The sequence below is a fragment of the Plodia interpunctella genome, chromosome 8, assembly GCF_027563975.2.
Source record: "Plodia interpunctella isolate USDA-ARS_2022_Savannah chromosome 8, ilPloInte3.2, whole genome shotgun sequence".
NCBI classification, from domain to species: domain Eukaryota; kingdom Metazoa; phylum Arthropoda; class Insecta; order Lepidoptera; family Pyralidae; genus Plodia; species Plodia interpunctella.
Genome location: NC_071301.1, coordinates 2,704,664 through 2,723,969, shown reverse-complemented (window position 1 = coordinate 2,723,969; position 19,306 = coordinate 2,704,664). Strand labels below are relative to the sequence as shown.

Here is a 19,306-nt window from a genome sequence, read left to right as displayed (position 1 = left end):
CGTTATGACGATGACGGAACCCCAAGGCAGAGCACATCAACAGAGAACAGCTTAAAGACTCTTTGAAGGTTTTATTTCTATGTCGAGTAAAATTGCAGTGTCTGTTTCACAGGCGACCTCGACAAATGACATAACTTAATGATAAAATTAGTTATTGTTAATTGGTATTTGTAGATTCTAAGATATAATTACTTTAAGATTTAGATAAGTAAAGATATATTTAAATATCCTAATTATCTTGACTTAGATTATAAATGCAAAAGATTTCTTTATTTTTAATTCTTCACTTTTTATCTACACAACCAATCTTCTTGAAAATTGTGAATATACAGTCAAAATAAAATTATATACATTGAAATTTTTGCATGCAGATAAGAGTACGGAGAAGGAAATAGCCGGAAAAAAGAACTGTTTCTGTAGGAAGAACACAACAAAAGCTAACATAACTAGGTATATTACTTTAGTCTGGGTCGTGGTAAAGTTCACAAATATGAAAAAAGAGATGTTGCGCTAAACGGCTGAATATCAGTGATATCATGCCTCCGAATAGTAATATCGTTACAATAACTAGTTCCATCGATAACCGAATGAATTAAAAAACAATAAACATAGATTTAATGTCACAAACTTGTTTATTTATCACCCGGCCCTGACCTAAAGAGGTCAGAAAAAAATAACGAACTTTGCAATAACTTCGCTAATTCTCACTGCGTTGTTGTCGATTGAGGACTTCCTTATATTTTTATACGTAAAAAAAATGAACTATGATGTTGTACCTACCGTGGATTTAGTAAGTACTTCGTTCGGAGTACCTATTAATTCCATGGTACCTACTCAGATTTTAAAGAACGAGAAGTGATAATTGAACGTGTCAAATAAAAAATAAACGAAAGAATCCAAATCAAATATATGAAAACTTACATTTCCGAGGAAACCACTGCAAGGTTGGATTGGCGGGGGCAGGGGGGGAAGATCCGGAGAGCCCCCGGTGTCTTCCGTGTGACCCATGGCTCAACACAACATTACTGAAACAATAAAACATTGATTTTAATTTTAAGTCTGGCATTATGATTTGAGAGCGGGAGAAAAACATAGATTGATAGAATACAATTTGAAATTCTTTACATAGGCGATGGGCTGTCACAATTTAATGTCAATTCCACCATAAAGCGCACAGCCAAACATGGCCTAAGAGTTTCTTTTTTTTATACTACTGAACAAGTAAATAGGAATGCGGCACATCTGATGGAAAGTGGTCACCGTAACTCAATGTATGTATGTTTAATTTATCAGCATATTTAAGGAATAATGTTGATAACGCATTATATGTACCATGTTCATTAATTAATTATTAAGTAGAGGTGGACTTAGTAGCCCTAAGATAATCTTAGGGCACCACTACTAAGACCTTTGGTGCCAATCATCAATTTTACAATACCATAGATGTATTTGAGAAATTAATATTTTAATGTATCATAAACGATTATTTATTGGTTTCGAGGTTTATGTTATTCTGTTTTAGGAATGCAAACAAGAAAAACATGGTTTTATCACGAGATTGCGGATGTGTGCTATGTATCGATTCTAAATGAGGCGATTCTTGATTCTATTATATGAATATTGTAATAAAACGGACGGCTCGCAGCCGTTTGTTCACCGCTGGAATGTGATTGATTCAGTTTTATTACATTTTATTGAAAGAGTAATTAATTTCACCCTTCACCCAGGTTGTACCTATTACAAAAGCATTTTTTCAAAGCCTATTTTAGCAAAATATTACTGCAAATTCAATGATCATAACAGAATTTCAAACAATATACCTACATTGTTTTAAACCAATTATCATTAGGTTGAGGTTGTACAGGTGTGCAGGATTTTTTCAAAGCCTGTCTGTTCTGTGGCATGTGATTCCGCCCTAGAATAGGACTCTATATTCTTCTAGGCCTTCGACTATGTTCCTCGAGAGATGATGAGTCTGGTGAGCACTGGGATCCAAAAAGTGCCCGAGGCCTATTGACATTTTGCACGACTTGGACCATAACCCCGATTCCATAGTTAGACTAGCTGCTGCTGGCGAAACCAAACACTATCCTTGTCACCGTCGGCATTCACCAACTAAAGCGTGGTCCTCAATCCTCAGCCACCATGGTTGCTCATGTCCGCTGATGATATTGCACAGTAAGGTTATTTTTTTTACACACACAGTCACAGCCCCGAACACAAACAAGGTACATACGGAGATAAAAAGAGATTTATTTTCTTGATTTTTCCAAACCATAATGCTGCATGGGGCTTTTGAAGTCTCAAGTCGATTTTGGTTTTCAGTCTAGCTGCTTTTTGATCTGTAGTGTATTAATTTATTTTCGTTATGGTATATGTAATGTAACAATATACTGATTGTATTCTTGTGGTTTGTGGCTATTTCACTTTCGACTGCTCATACAGTCTATCAAAATGCATTCCATCCATTCAAAAGATCTTAGAAAGTGATAACAGCGGTTAAAATTTTGTTGATTGATTAAAAAATAAAACTCACAGCACATTTTGCCACCATTTGCTTTGAATAATATTTTTCTTTCAAAATTACCTCTACCACCTACTGCCGTAATAAAGTTAGATACTTTAAGTTTTCCTTTCAGACAAGAGACGACCGTGTCACAGATTATATAATATTTCCAGTAACCGTGTGATAATATTGTTATCTACAATAACTAAAAGCGTTGATCTGAACAATAACTGAAACAACATCCTATAAACACTGCATTCTAAACGGCACTTACAATATCACTGACTACCTATTTATATTACTGCAAATTCAATGATCATAACAGAATTTCAAACAATTTACATCGTTTTAAACCAATTATCATTAGGTTGAGGTTGTACAGGTGTGCTATAAAGTTTATAAGTCACTGTTTCTATTAAAATTTTAATTGAGCCAATGAAAATGAAACTTTATTCAAACGCAGATGTATAGATCGCAGTTAGATCTTAATTTGATTATCAAACAGGTTTATTGTTGAATTCAGTTTTGTCGTAGGAATTTTATGAGTCACTAACTTTTGCCCGCGGCTTCGCCCGCGTGATTTTCCACGGGAGCAGTTATTTTTCCAGAATGAAAGGTAACCCCATATCCTTCACGGTACTTCAAATTATATGTACCTATGCAAAATTTCAAGAAGATTGGTTGAGTATATAGAGCGTGAAGAGGTAACAAACTTCTTTCGCATTTATAATATTAATTAGGATTATAATGCTAAATTATGTACTATCAGGCTTGTTACGTCAAATAGTGACCACGCCACATTGTTAAATATATAATATTTACATTATAATTTAGATAAACATATTTTTTATACCTAGCAGACATTGGGATAAGGTAAGGAAGATAAAGATGATGACCGCGAAAATATAAATGGAAGTTTCTTCAACTGTTTCTTTTTGAGGTACAAAAAACGATTGCTTGTTATTATTAAGAGCTTCAACGTCAGAGCCTAACACAAGTTCCGGTTTCCTACTTTAACTTCCATATGAGCTACATATATTCTATATGATTATGAAACGATAATATATTCTATCCGTGTACCAAATTTCATAACAATTGGTCCAGCAGATTTTGCGTGAAAGAGTGACAAATATATAAACACACATAAATCCTCACAAACTTTCGCATTTATAATATTAATGGAATTTGAAATATCCGCAACAAGCTTCGTTAAAACTTTCTTTCTAAAAGTCGGGCCCTTATAAGGCTCAAAAGTGCCCATAATACTAGCAACATTTACTTGCTGTATCGCTAAGGAAAGTAAAAATAATTTCCCATGAATATAGGTATTTATTCATATAAATTATTAAAGGTATTATGACTATCATATAAGAGCTAAAATAAAATTCCTTTGTCATAAAAAAAAAACACTATTAGAAAAAGCTGGCAACTAATAATAAATCTTTATAGACAAAGAAAAAAAAGACACAAGCAATGCACCGCCTAGAAATTCCCGCAGCAAGAAGTTGCGTACGCCGCCTTAAATATAGGGGTGTACTAGTTTCCTACAGTTAAACGAAGCACGCTTCTTGGAAACGTTGTATTTTCTTTGTTCTCGATAGAAGAAAAATAATAACAAAAACATAATAATGAACTTGAATGCGTATAAATATCGTATCCGATGTATGACGTGTGGACTTCCACATTATGCTCACGTCGGATGTCATATGAGGCGAGTAAGGGTTAAAAAGCCTTGACAGCTGGACAGCTGATAGGCAACAACAGCATTCCCAAAGAGGCTTGACCTAGACAGGTGGCCGGTCATAAAATGTCATAACCAGTAAAAAGGTTATTTTTTAAGTGAACAAGTATTTTAAGAGTCACAACTGAGAATGTAATTGGGAAAACTTATTTTGTATATCGGAAAAATATGTAGGCTTAGCTTTTTCTTCTAACACAAATTTGTATATACTTACTCATATTTTTTGAAAATATTTGTGGTCCTAGGGCGGGAACCACACGCCGCGGCGTTGGCGGTCTGCGGCGATAAACGATAAACTTTGTTGTTATCACAATATAGAATCAATAGTACTCGAATGAACGGACATTCGCCCCATGGGAATCACATCACCTCAAAATGCTTATCTTACTTGATTTAGTTATCTGTTTGCTTATTTGATCCGTTCGTATTATACTTCATTATAACCACGTGACATACTTATCATGTGGTTATAATGAAGACGTAAAAGGCGGACAAAGCACTACAAGAGCTTATACGTTCGAGAACAGATTTTTATATCATTAAATTGTAAAAAGGACCACCTACCAGAAGTACCTATAAAAATGTTATAAGCTCCAGGAAATAATATTATTTTAAAAGGCATTCCATTTTTCTCTTTTTCTCATCTGCGTTTGTTCCCTGTTGACGTCAACAATAGGCCGTTTGTCTGACGTCAACCCTCTTTGGGAATGCTCTTGCTGCCTATGAGCCGCTAAGGCTATGTATTCGCCTTGTACCTACGGGAGAAAAGGCTAGACTTTTAGTTTCATTTATACTTAGGTTACTTTATTCGTTAAAAAATATGTGAGACTCATTTATTATACTAATTACATTGGCACATGGTCAAATTTGCCGGATTTTACAACACGCAACGGTCGTATTAAGAAATCAATTAATTCGCACCTTGAATGGTAGCTTACACGAGAATATTTTATAGTGATAATATGGAGGAAACATAGTCATGTAAGTAGGTATGCAAGTAGCGACAAAATATATGTTTTTTCTCTTTATAATTTGAATTTTAATTGTTTACCAAATTGTTTCTATATATTGCATCCCATAATTATTATCAAGGTTTACACTATGTGTACGATCTTTCATTCGACCGACTTTCATCCGAGAAATAACAACGATTTTGAGAATGATGCTAGCTTTTCTAAATTCAAAGCAGTAACGGTTTATCCTCTACAAACTCTGATTTCTACATCTTTTTATATAAAGTTGATACGAACCAAGATACTGCACAGACTGTGGCGCAAGAGGCGGTTTTGACAAAAGGAGTCAATTTTGGTATCAGCCGATCGTTCCCCTTCGTGACTCATCTGTCTGCTGCGATTATCTCGAAATAATACAGATCGCACAAAAACCTACACACTTTCATTCCAAATTCGCCGCTATTACCACTGAATAGAAGTCCAAATAGGGTAAAGTGATGTGTGGTTGACTGTACAGACTCGTGATCTTAGGAGTCTCTTAACCCAAGCTAGACCGTTGTTGGAATAGTAATAAACATGAATTACAAAATAATATAGGGAAAGGAAATCTATATACTTAAGTTGTGTGTATCTGTTCAAAGGCCATTACCACTTGCTCGTAGGATCCGTGGGTGATTTCAGAAATATTAATACCTCATGTACCTACCTACATAGAAACAGAGCGGGAGGCGACTTTATATTATACTGCCTTTAAGTATGTAAATAAAAAACACGATTGTAATCTAAAGCACAAATTTCCAATTCCGACAACAATCAATTTTGTAGCCTTGAAAACGTCTAAAATTGGTGCAAGAGTCATCACCATCCTGACGAAAATATAACAAAAGGCTTGTTCGCAAACGTGTTGAAATCACTATTCACTTGACAGTGCAATAGTCGGGTGATTTAGGTGTTGTAGGACCGTTTGTGTCTGAATATCTCCATATTCACCTAAATCATCCGATTCTTGCACCAATTTTAGACGTTTTCAAGACTACAAAATTGATTGTTGAAAGTAGGTACATTAGTAATGAAAAGACGACATAATGAATGAGTCCCGAGATGTCTCCACATCTATACTTTTATATACCGTGTATTAAGTTCTTATTATGCTCCAGGATCAAATTAGGATTACAAACTACTATTCTGTTTTTTAGAAAGTAAATTCTTGTCTTTAATCTTTTATAACTACTTATGTAGGTGATAGGATTAAAAATTGCATCACAATGCCGCATAAGTATCTCGAGATTATTATAACAATATCTGCTGCAAAATCGTATTCCTTCGATGAAAACTATCATACGCGAGTCAGAGACACTTAGACTTAGTAAAAATATTTGCTTTCTAAGACCCTGTTGAATAAAGGATCTACAAAACAGTGCAGAAAACTTATCTCGAGAATCTGAGTAAACGTGTGGATAAAGCCACAAGCTCAGGCGTGTTTATGGCCCATTGGGGACAATGGGGCAGTATAATTACCACGAGTCGTGGGCGGCCGATACACTGTCAATACTTTTGTGGCTATCGCATGATCTAGCCTGCTAATAAGCCCTGATTTGTGCCCGTTTCTACCCGCCACCAGAGCCGGACTCGGACAGGTCTTGGTGACGGACCATCTAGTGAGAAGACACGAGTAGAAAAGGACAAACGCGTAGGTCACTAGGTAGGAACAATCGCATACTATCACAATAATATTTTCACAATGAAGTCGAATAAATAACAAACAATTCACAGTAGGCCACCGCCTGTCTGTTTCTAAGCTTTCTTCCTAAAAACCAGGCAAAGGATTTCGATGCAGTTTTCACTGTTATTTAGACAATTTATTTCGGAAGATTGCAGATGCTTTAATGACCCGAGTCAGGTCGCTAGTATAACATAAATCGAAAACACCTTGGCCTTAGAAGAGCTATGAGTGTGTGCCTTCAATACAGCCCTGCGGTAATAGTAATGTTGCCTATTCAGTGAAGTCCTAGGCTCTGGACGATGTAAAAATAGAAGAAAAAGGGAGGCCCTTTGTGTCGTGAACCCAAGTTCGATTTAATGGTGAAGAAGAGTAATGACTTACGTCGCCAAGTCGCTGATTTCTTGTTTGTATGTTTGTTATACAATACAAAAATGTGTAACAATGTGCTTTAGATAAACAGACTTTTCTGAATGCGCTAGATTATTCAAGTCATCGTTTGTAAATAGCCCATAACTCATAGACTGCACGTTCAATTGAAGACTGGAGCATTTGTTTTTAGCATCGACCATCTCCAAGATGTACAGTCAAGTACCATAGAAGTAAATTATATTCGATGTGATGTCAAATTATCCTGCTGGATAGACTACGTCTGAGCCCTACATTGATCTGAATACATTTAATTTATAATTCTGTAATCGAAGTCTGTATACCTACTTACTTAAGTAGTGTTTTGATTAGTGACGCGAAAATTCATCGTGTACATAGGTACGCGATGAATTTTGGGAGTTGCAATGAAATAAGAGTTTTATTCTATTTATTTGTGTTATTCTATTTATAATGTTTCATTCAAAATTTTAATTGAAACAAAACAATATTACTAGTTTTATAGTTTAGGTTTTTTTCTTTTTTGTTATGAGTTAAAATAACAATAAATAACAAACCATATACATTATCTGCCTAAGAGCAGTACCTTTAAAATATTAATCAATGTAGGTACCTATTTATCACTTTTAGTTTAATTTTAGTTTGTTTTTTGAATTGAGTGTTTTCAATAACATTGTACATAAAATCTAAGAAAACTAGAACTTGTTCTTACATTTTAAGAAGAAAGTTGGACCCAATAAAAGAAACGTTTATGGATACCTATATATGGATCTGACTTTATTTTTGCTAATTTCTTCTTACATTGTAAGGTATGGACAGACGAGTTTCTAGGTAGACGCCAGTCTCTGTCTAGTCTGGACCTTGAGCAACATGTATGACTAGATCTGCTTCTCACCCTTTGAAGGCAACCTTATTTTTAAGTGGGTTAGTTACGTTAGGTGATGTTTTTATATGCAATTAAAATCCAGTTACTTAATGTTATGGCCGATTGTTTTTTTGTAATGGTTACAAGTGTTTGTGACGACTCGTATACAATTTATTCGGACACGACGTACAATAATATATTTTTAAAATTTTCAATATTTTTTCAAAAATGGTGTACCTACCTACATAAGTACATGCATACAGTCTACGAAAACAATTTCAATGCTAAATAAGTTTACCTTAAAAATTCCACTTGACAGACGAAAGCGACATACCTACTTAGTTAGATACATATATTAGCACATTTGTACCTTAGGTACATAAATTTAGTACAACTGACTGTGCGGTTTACTACGCGGTTGCCTACTTCCCTTCTATTACAGTATCACGTCTCTATCCCTTGCGAGGTAGATAGAGCCAGGTGTTATGAAAGTCGGGTACGTATTGACAGGTTGTTATCCCAACACCTAACGGGAAGAATCTTCCCGAAGTATAGCTCTTTCCCTTGACTTTTACAAGCTGCGAGAATAAACTGGCATAACTAAGTACCTATGTATTTTTTTTTATTTTGCTCCCAGTCCAGCATGAAGACTACTCATACTCATAGTAGGCATATAGATATTACCTATTCCCATTTTTTTTCATATTCGGTACAAGTGATTCCAGGTATTCAAACCAACGTTCAATACCTACTTGACTACCAGGTACGAAGCAACTTTCGAATTGGAACCTACGAAACGAATAAATAATAAAAGCTGTATGCTGTAACCCGAAGCACAGCTCCCTTAGTAATTGAGAGATAACAATCCTTACAGCTGGTATTTTAAAAGATTCCAGACTACCAAACTTCATCTACATTCTACGTCCAGTAGTTTCTATGACGAGTCACCGATATCATCAAGACAATGTCTGTCATCACAAACTTTACAATCCAATTAAGTATTCAGGATGTTAAAATATAGGGTATTACCTACTGATAGACTTGTTGCTTCCGTGAGAATTTTGGGAATCTGGATAAATAACATCTTCGTGAACTCTGCTATTTATTATACTCAGAAAAAGTTCCAAAGGTTTTTTGACTCAATTTTAAAAAACATATTCTTTATTTAAATTGACTATGTAAGTACCTACACAGATAAAATAATTGAGCAGCATTCTGAAAATAAAAGCTCCTAAGTAGGTATTTTCGGAGTTTGGTAAAAGTACTCACCTCGCAATGGGAAGAATAAACTATACAGTGCCAGTTTTCTTCGGTTAAAGTTCGACAATCACTAATACTGTTCTCAAAGCACAGAAAATCACAGCTCCTGTCACTTTTCGAGTTATTATTTTAGTTGCCGATAAGACCCGACCCGGACGGCTGACTGTTATTTGGAACCGGCATGTGTCGCTCGCAACGGAGGCCGCGTGCATTTCAATGGATGAAAGTGTAAACCGTCGTTTTTGTATAGCGCTCTCTCGCTCAAACTCGCAAGTGTGAAAGAGCCAACACACCGTCACTCGTCAAGTTTGACTTTTTTTTGAGTTGAGTGGAGACTTCGCCCACATTTATTATTATTCTAATTTTCGACATCTCGGGCCACCTTGCTCATTACGATATAGACAATTCAATATTTTTTTACGAGAACTATAAAAAATGCTTTCATCGGGCATGTGTTGGGCAGTACAAGAGAATGTCCAAATATCAGAGTAAGTTTAAAAAAAAATTGAACAAAGACTTATTTTTATTATCCTCGGATGAATTCTCGTGTGCCACCGTCACTGGATATGGTAATAAATAAAAAACGTGTATGGATTGTTTCATTTATTTTCTTCCCATAGGTGGCAAGAACCAGAGTAGTGAGCACAACCTAACATATGAAAATGGTAACTATTTTCAGGGATAACAACTTCCAGTTTCTCGATTTTTGAAGTATTTTGATATGACATTATGGTATCATTATACAACTAGAAAGTGATAATTTTTTAACTATAATTTAGGAACATTACTATTTTGCTATTTATATGAAAAGGATGATTGTGCATAAACGAATTTCCGCGGAATCAACATCAAAGCAATCAAACAGATTTAGAACCGTATCATAATATCAATACCAATATTAACTTTACGATGAACAGTCAATTTTGTTGAAATACCAAACTTAAGTGTTAACCCTTATTTACTGCTCCTACCCCGGTTTATAAGATACTTTTTTTTATTATTCTAATGGATTTAACTTTCAAAAAGAAAAATAAATGATATTACTTGATATGAAGAATAAACAAATGTGCATGTAACCAAGGCACTTCGGAGCAATCGGTTACAAGCTAACTTGTTCCTGAGAGCATTGCAGATTTTGAATTTTCAAATACAACTACATGCAAACATCTTCATTATTATTACATAATTTTCAAACGTGTGCTTTATAGCTACGTGTCCAAAGATTTGACGGGAAGAGTGCCGCTCTCATCTCAACATAATAAAGATTTAATTTTAAAACGAACAAATACCAATCGGATTGTGAAGATCGTGTAAATATCAAATAGTTATTACTGACAAGCTTAGCCACAGTGTTTTGTGGCTCACAAAGAGAAATTAAATTACATTCGGGGACGTAACTACAGTTCCTTGGAATCACTCGTTTCCTGTTGGCACGTCCAGTATTGTCGATCTCCCGAGTGATTTCAAGGCGAACGATGGAATATCAATAGTTCTAACTAAACACAATTATTATGCAACAATTCTGGCAACGTAAACGCATCGTAATAGACTTATTGATACCACATCGTCGTTCACAACGTACTGATGTTCATGCTACATTATAATATTATGACAATAGTCCCCTCAATAGTACATTGCAAACATCTTGATCGTTTTCTGACGCGTAATAATTTCGTCAGAAATAACGATATTATCCAAAGGTGTTCCGGATATTTAGATAAACAAGTGCATAAGCACATTACATTAGATTAAAAACTAATCAAACATAATATTATATGCAAACTTGAATCTAGAATTATCTTTTTTTTTTGATTTTCTAATATTTTTTTATCGAGGTCTCCTTTATCGAATATCGTTAATGGAATAAGTACAATATAATATGAACTTATGACAGAAAAATGAACAAAAAATATTAACGTGACATGCTATAAAATGAATGTAAATTAGCTGAACGAGTCAAAAATACCCAACCACAAGTAGTTAAAATTATAACTTTAGAAGATACATATTACATATATTATTCCATGATCTGAAATACGTAAACAGTTGGTGGTGTTTACATAGAAGTACAAACATGCAATATTTCAGATTATTAAAATAACGGATTCAATAAAAGTATAAGAATAAAATTAACTGAAAAACGTCTATACATTAATTTTGCAATATATTGCTAAATATATACAATAATAGCCTTTTGACGCAATGACATTTTTTTAGTTTTTTTTTTTCTTTTCAGTTATTACAAACAGAAGTAAATAACACTACAGAAAAATAAATATATAAAACACGACACATAAAGTAGCAAACTTTGCACGAATATTAAAATTTTATATGAAACTGTTACTAGGAAGGCTTTCAAATGAAGTAAATAAAATGTATGCGAGAGGTGCCTGCGGCGAACGTTAGTTCAGCCGCACAAAAATCGCCAGACGCGACCGAGCAGCCTCTATATAAAATGAAAATATACGAAAATATAACATATACACTTCTTACGCTTTACATAAACTATAATAACAGTTACACCTATATGAACTGTTATAATTCATATCTGGAGCTGTAAATTATGTTACAATCTTGCAGTCACTATCGAAAATTTCCTTCGAGACATCGTCGGAAACAAGGTGGTAAAAAGTAACGATTGAAAAGTGACTGCACGTTTTAATACGAAGAGCACAATACATAGTCTTCTCACCGGACAACACTTAGGGTGGCCCCACTAATTGTCCACCGTAACTCGCCACCAGACTACCACTAGGTCGTCGGCGAGCGCTCGAGCACTCGCCGACACTCGCCGCCTAAATAATTATGCGGCCATTCAATAAAATCGCCGCGTGTAATACCTAAGACTTACTGGACAAACCAAGAAAACAAACCGTCCATAACATACAGTCGTGAGACATAAAGCGCAAGTCCGTCGGCTTTGAGCAAAGCCACAGCACTGCGTACCTTTTTCGGAATGAAACAACTCGGAATTCGATCGCCGAAAAAGGCATACACTACTAGAGACCGAAGGTACGCCTCGCGTCGTCACATCGCATCAATGTTCGTTTAAAATGTATCAACAGCAAACAAACATCTCATTTCATAATTTTGAATGAATTTAGATAGCCAGGAAACGTGAACGAAAAATAGTAACAAAAATAAAATACCAGCTCTACCTACATTTTACATTATAACAAATTATAAAACAACTTGGACGATATTATTGTAAGAATTATATTAGAATCGTCCTACACGTTTGCACTGAAATGCTCCGTTTTTAGCGTTTTTTTTCTTCACTTCATAGTGATATTTTTAATACATAAGACATCATAAAATTTTAAAAAGAATCAAGTAAAACAATATATACTAATTCATATTTAAACAGTTCATTATCAACCACGTCAATATCAACCGCGTTATAAGTCACATACATTATTCAATCTTTACCAAATATAGTTGACATAATGCAATAAACGGAGCATTCCATCAAATATGTATACCAATATGAAATCTCTACAAAGAAACTTTGAACTAAAATTAATGTTACATAAACTCCTCCATCTGTCAATATCTACAATCATAAGATATGTTAGCATGTCCCGCCTCCGCTCGAAAGTCAACACCATACAATTCGGAGAACATAACTTTAAGGCTTTGCTAATTAATCCTATCATTATTGCTAACTTTTTCAATCTAATGCCACTTGAATGAGTTAAATAGGGCCACGAAATTCTCTGGAATCTCAGAAGGCGTCACAATCTGTAGTTTCAAGAACTGCGTTATAATAATAATTTTCGATAACTTCAAATTACAATTATTGATGAAAAAGGACGAATATATACAGAGTGTAGCACGATTGAGTAAGGAAAACAAATGCGGTTCACCTTGACACAGTATTCACGTAATAACTGCTGTAGTTTCATGTTTTTTGTACCAGTTCCTTCAATGTTAACTAATAAGATTCACGATATAAGGACGCGGCTTGATTAACGTTTAATTATAACGTATTGATTCTGTGTCAATATGACCCATTGTATTATAACCACTATAGATTCTAACATCCTGACAATGAATCCATCCTTCAATATAGCGCACTAACTCAAAACTGACCATGATACTGAGACACTTAATAAATGATTATTGGTAAATAAAATTGATACCTTAGGTAAAAATAAAATATAAGTGAAAGCCCGCTTTAGCTATATGCTGTATTACGGATATAGTAAATTTTGACAAAATGTCGATATTGCAAAACAGCAGCCGCCATGATTGAGAAGTGAATGTCGAAATAAAGCATGTAGCGAAAGTCGGCTGTTTGTTAATTTATTAAATGTCTCAGGGGAGATATCAACAATTTTTTTTTTTGATGGTGATACCGTGGATGTAGATGGTGATAAGGAAATCCTATTATGAACATCAAGCTTGAGAAAGAGGCAATGGTAAAGCCTCATAACATGTCGTTAAGCATATGATAAAAACGTATGAGTAATAGTCGACTTTGAGAAGATGCAAGTCTTTCTAAAGCTTCATGATAACCTCACAGATATTATGGAATGTAGACTAGACATTTGTTATAGTACAGCATGGCAAATTTAAAAGCAATAGTGATGAAAGATGTCGGTTTACTTATTTGAATTTCAAGAGATTCATATTGTGGTCTTAAGTATTTTTGCATGCTCATCAGAAAATTTGCTGATTTCTAACAAACATCTCATCTCGCCTATAATTTCTGAAACGCTTCGTATAATACCATCTTACGCACAACATTAGCGACAATCTTTTACAAACTTAATCTTCCATCGTGCGTAAGAACATCAGTTCGGTGCCATCGAGCAAAAAAAATCGTAGGGAGGGGCGTGTATCAACGCGTGAGGGGCCGGTCGAGGGCGGGTGTGCAGCACGGCAGGAAGCGGGCGTGCGGGTGAGAGCACGCGGGCGCCGCGCAGCGCAGCGCAGCCGAGTGGCGGCGCTTGCGGTCCGCCGGCAGCGCCGCGTCGGCCGCGTACTGCGCGCGCGCCGCGCTCATGGCCGACACCAGCTCCTCCCACTCCTGCGCCAGCTCCGCGCCCGGCGGCCCGCCCACCGCCGCCAGCCCCGCGCCGCACGCCGCACAGCCGCCGCCGCCGCCGCCGCCCCACACGCCCGCGGGGTCCGCGCGCATCTTCTTGGCGCCGCAGCCGCACTCCTCGCAGGCGTCCCACGCGGCCGCCGCGCTCTCGGTCTGCACGGCGGCGTCGAGCTGCCGCATCGGGAACCGCAGCCGGAAGCCGGGGTCGTCGAGGTCCGGGCAGCGCTGCGCGGCCGTCAGGTTGAGGCGGCCGTAGTCGATACCGCCGGTGCGGTACTCGAGGTAGCGCTCGAGCGAGCTCTTCAGGTAGACGCCGCCGGACTCGCTGCGGCTGAACTCGACCGGGTCGAGGTCCCCGCTGATGTCGAAGCTATCGCCGTCGGCGTAGCGCGCGGCGTCCGCTTCAGCCTCGCGGCGGATCGGCTTGAAGTGCGTGCGGGAGGAGATGAGCAGGTCCTCGCGGGCGGCCGAGGCGGGCGGGCGGGCGTCGTCGGGCGGGCGGTGGGGCGGGGAGGGGCGCGCGGGGCGCGGTCGGCGCCGCGGCGGCACCTCCACGAAGCCGCTGCGGTCGCGGCTGTGGTTGATGGCGGTGAAGGAGCGCATGGTCTGGGCGACGGAGGCCAGCGCATCGTAGAGGTCGTCGCCGTCGTAGAGCGCCAGCGAGTCCAGCACGCGCGGCGGGCAAGGCTCGGGCTCGGCGTCCGCCAGCTGCAGCGGCTTCAGCCGGTCGTGCAGCGCCTCCGCTATCTTGGACGTGGACTCTGCCCGCTCGAACGGCACGTCGGCGGCGTCGTTCGACCATATGCTCTCGGTCAAAGATATCAAGCTACACTTCTCGGCCGACGGGTCGGCGAAGAGATGATCGGATGGAGACGACAGAAGATCTTGAAAATCGATGGGTAAATCTTGGTACTCGTCGTCCGGCGTGTTCTGGTCTTTAGTCCACAAGGCTTCGATGCTCCGATCGAATTTCGCCTCGAACTTAGCGTACAACTCTTCCTCCATCGGAGTTCTGACCCGCGGATTGACATCTTCCGTTACGATCCAATCTGCATCGAAATCGATGCTATCATCCCAATTTGGCACCATGCTTTCGTTCATTTTGAGTTTCGCCGATGTAATCTCTTTGATTTCGTCGGTGACTGTGTTTTCGCACGTGCCGTAACCTTCGTCCAGCGCGATAGCCTTGATAAACTCCTTGACAGGATCTTGAGTTTCAATATCCCAGACACCCTCGTGCGTGACCCACTCGGGCAGGCTCTCCTTACTCTCGAAGGATCTACTGTAACTATTGCAGCGCTTTTTACCCTTTCTCTGACCGTGATAGGAATTGCGTCGCTCTTTTCCCGTAAACAGTTTTTTGTTTTTTGCGTTCCAATCTCTGGAGAGAGCAATTTCGCTTTGCATCTTGGCTTGTTTGCAATCTGGCGGCGATTTGCGACACCAGGCCGGCGGCGGCAGGTAATACTGCAGCGGCGACTCTTGCCCTTTCTTCAGAGCCGGGAACGCAGCGTAGTATCTTCTGACAGCCTCGGTATGCTCTAGGGAACACGTGGGCATGCCTACCTGTGACGCACTCTCTTGATCTTTTATGTCTTGGAGTCTGGTGCAAAGCTGGTCCACAATGATGTTAAAGTTAGCTTCCTGGAAACAAAACAATATCATTACTGATCATTAAAATAATGATTATATAATGAGGAAAACCTAATTATGTAATGAGCAAATGTAATTACGCTATGTCGTTAATGACCTTGTGGCAACTAATCGTTCAAGTCAGAAATGAAATAATTTGAATTATTTTAATCTATGCAAAGTAATAATCACTGAAGGTTTATCTTGACAAGAAGCTAAATCAATTAATGAATTGGTTCAAAGGAATTAGGGTATTATGGTCAATACTTCTCCATAGAATTTAAAGGAAATGAAAAGAATGTTAACACATTTCAAACACGCATTTCAAATATAAATGCAAGAAAGCAAAAATTAACTAGAGTAAATAAAAAAATATGTTAATCAGGTGTCATTCTAGTCTGAAGATGCTGAAATTGTATTGCACAGGTAGTTTAAAGTTTGTTGAATCTGAATCATATCATACAAATATACTGGTGAAGTAAAATAATGTAATAACATCTGTACTCTATGTGATGTTTTAAACCAATACATAATATATTGTGGGAAAGGAAGAATTTGTCAGTTGCGTAAATATTTGATCTACCATTTATAGGAATAATAAATATTATTTACAGAACTACTTTAGTCACAATAATGTAATGATAATGTGAAAACAATCAAATAAACAAATCAAAAATGTGCGCCAAACTAAAGGGGACTACAAAATATATAAAAGTGCATTTTCATAGGCAACATTCAATAACTTCCTTGCATAATCAGAAATACAAACATAATTAGACAACTGTGTCTAACAAATACCTACTGGCATCATCATTATTTACATCTCAAATCCCCCATTACTGATAAAGGATTTATCTATGTTGCCTATGAATGTAAGAAGAGCATAATGCAACCGACCTTCTTGTAAGGATTCTTATAATTGTTAATTGTCTTCATTTTAACATTCCCAGTGTTTCGGTCTCTTTCCAGTATAACAGAGCACTGCATATCCTCTTGCGAGTTTAGAAAAAAAGTATCAAGTCAGACTGGGGTTTATTTTTAATAAGGAATAATGTCTTAGCATTTCATTTATGTAATATGTATTGTAATATAAATTGAAACAGCAAACTTGCCCACTTGTCATTACTAGAAGACAATATGGAGACTGGATGCCTAAATAGTGTAAACGATTTTTTAAAAGAATGCTATACCTGCTAGATAAATAAATTACATACATATCCCTGTCTGACAGTAAATTAGTTGTAGTTTTTATATTGTCTGATGATTGATAATTCTTGTGCATAAAGGTATCAAGTATAATGAATGTAATTCTTTAAATATTTTGAATATAATGAACAGAATTTTTAAAAATTATTGACATAAGTGTAAAGATAATAGAATATTTCAAAATACATCAATTATTCTAGGTAACAGCAGTTTGTACATTGCCTCTCAAAAGGTGAAATAAGCCTGAGCAATGTGTAACCAACTATATTGTATACAAGTAGGTACCTACCTAAAGCAAAATCTATGCATTGCAACAAATTTTGTTGAGTGAATAGAGACTAAAAATATTTGTTAAGAGCATATTTGCTCATGAATATTCTGCTAATTACATATACTTTTTGTCTATGTAAAAATAAGTTCCCAGACAATCTTAAAGTTCAAAGACCGAGCACCATCTATATGAAACAAACACTATTTTGAAATGGGCATGATTTTAGCATACATTGGTGTTTTACACCAACATTAAGTAAATTAAGTTGCCAGAGTTCTCTGATGCCAATCAAAAGCACATTAAAATTTAAGCCACCTGCTAAAAATCAAAATAAACATTTTAGTGGGCTACTCAAGTAAATAGCATAAGTTATTAATATTTTTACTATTAGTTCTGAAATAGTAGGTGTTTAGTTTAAAAGCTGTCATTTTAAATGTCTTCGGTTGAATACACTTGATGGGTGTTAGTTATTATATGAAGATATTTACCTGTGTGTGTAGTTTGTATATCAGATGCTGAGTTGCGGAGTTTGGTGAAGTTCTCTGGACGTGGCAGGCCAACAGGCATCCGCCTGGCTCTCTCTCTTATGCTTACGCATCCTGCCCTTGATAACAACTGTAGTCAATAAACATCATCATTTCGCTCAGATATCGAGGGTCCATTTTCAAATGCCGAGGGCCGTGTGATTATATCGATCCTTTCTTCTATCCCCGTACTAATACATCCTTAATTCTTTGGCCTGGTTTTGCTAGTGTATTAGATTAAAATAAGGCAGCTTGCTTTTGTCAAGATTAGTCGATTGTGGGCGATCGCATTGTCACTAGCTATCAACAAATGAACTTCGTACACCCCTTCTGCAAAATAAATAGCCAGTTGCAGTTTTTGCTGCGCAGAAAATCAAACTAAGATTTTAACAAAGGTCATTGCAACGTGAACGTGAAATCACAATAATTTCGTGAAAACCCATGCCCGCCCCGCCGCGCTAAATGGGTCGATGGCGCCAAAACGTCACTAGAGATACGGTAACAAAATAAAGAACGTACGCCCTCGCGGGTCCTCAGCGCTGGTACACCATATAATTGTTATCAATAAACAAAGATCTCGCTGGGCACGTAAAACTTTATCGTCGTTTTGCACTGAGTCATACTCGTAACGTCGAAACGGGACGATACCATGCAATTTCACAAGAAGGTGACAGTATTACATGATGCACTTTCACTGAGGACTCCCAGCGTACTTCCGTGTTGGCATAGAAAAACAATTAATAACAAACAAACTACTCACCTGTAATAGTTAATATGGGGTTAAACTATCATGTTATATCGATACACACACACCCCACAACCACATGAAAAAAAACATGGCAGCCGCAATGAGTGAGTGAGAGTCAAAAAATTATTTTATTTTGCGCAACTCCGTCAAACTGTTGAAATGACGTCTGCTTATCAACCAATAGAATTGCTTTCAATTTTCGAATTTCATCAAGATGGCTGCCTTCGTTCCCATGTGCTGTTTATTCATGCTTTGTCATTCGTCAAATTCATGTAGCTTTTTACCATTGGTTAATAGTTGTTCTTGTAACCAATGGTGTGCCTTGATTTTCAAGCGGATGTAGAAACTTTCGCGCCAGACGAATTGGCGCTAGATTTGAAAATTGTAATTACAAACCATACATTTTATAATACTCGTCTCATATTAGTTAGTACCTACCTACG

The 19,306-nt window shown here is 37.3% G+C and overlaps 2 protein-coding genes across 4 annotated transcripts in view; both read right to left on the bottom strand.

Annotated features, from left to right (window-relative positions):
- LOC128671949 (NEDD4-binding protein 3-A-like) overlaps positions 1-9,665 on the bottom strand; it is a 70,772-nt gene extending 61,107 nt beyond the window's left edge. Inside the window, exons 1-2 of the mRNA XM_053748799.1 lie at positions 9,442-9,665; positions 922-1,025 (exon numbers count right to left, since the gene is read on the bottom strand). Coding sequence (XP_053604774.1) covers positions 922-1,008 — 87 coding nt within the window. The 5' untranslated portion in view covers positions 1,009-1,025; positions 9,442-9,665. The remainder of the gene's footprint in view (positions 1-921; positions 1,026-9,441) is intronic.
- A 357-nt stretch (positions 9,666-10,022) lies between these two features.
- LOC128671948 (uncharacterized) lies at positions 10,023-19,034 on the bottom strand. Of its 3 annotated transcripts, none has more exons than XM_053748795.1 (4): positions 18,876-19,034; positions 18,080-18,445; positions 17,012-17,106; positions 10,023-16,126 (listed from the first exon to the last, which is right to left on the bottom strand). In XM_053748795.1, exons 2-4 carry the CDS (start codon positions 18,156-18,158, stop codon positions 14,276-14,278), a joined length of 2,025 nt encoding a protein of 674 aa, XP_053604770.1. In that variant the 5' UTR covers positions 18,159-18,445; positions 18,876-19,034; the 3' UTR covers positions 10,023-14,275. The 3 variants fall into 3 exon arrangements, with proteins under 3 accessions (XP_053604770.1, XP_053604771.1, XP_053604773.1); XM_053748796.2 differs by lacking the exon at positions 18,876-19,034 and adding an exon at positions 18,635-18,807; XM_053748798.1 differs by lacking the exon at positions 17,012-17,106.
- Between the last annotated feature and the right edge of the window lie 272 nt (positions 19,035-19,306).

What these genes read in the sequence shown, in the direction of transcription:
- LOC128671948 (XM_053748795.1), bottom strand. Translation starts at nt 18,158, where the DNA reads ATGCCTGTTGGCCTGCCACGTCCAGAGAACTTCACCAAACTCCGCAAC. An exon ending in TATACAAACTACACACACAG is followed by an intron (nt 17,107 to 18,079) that starts GTAAATATCTTC and finishes TAAACTCGCAAG; the next exon opens with AGGATATGCAGTGCTCTGTT. An exon ending in ATAAGAATCCTTACAAGAAG is followed by an intron (nt 16,127 to 17,011) that starts GTCGGTTGCATT and finishes TTTTGTTTCCAG; the next exon opens with GAAGCTAACTTTAACATCAT.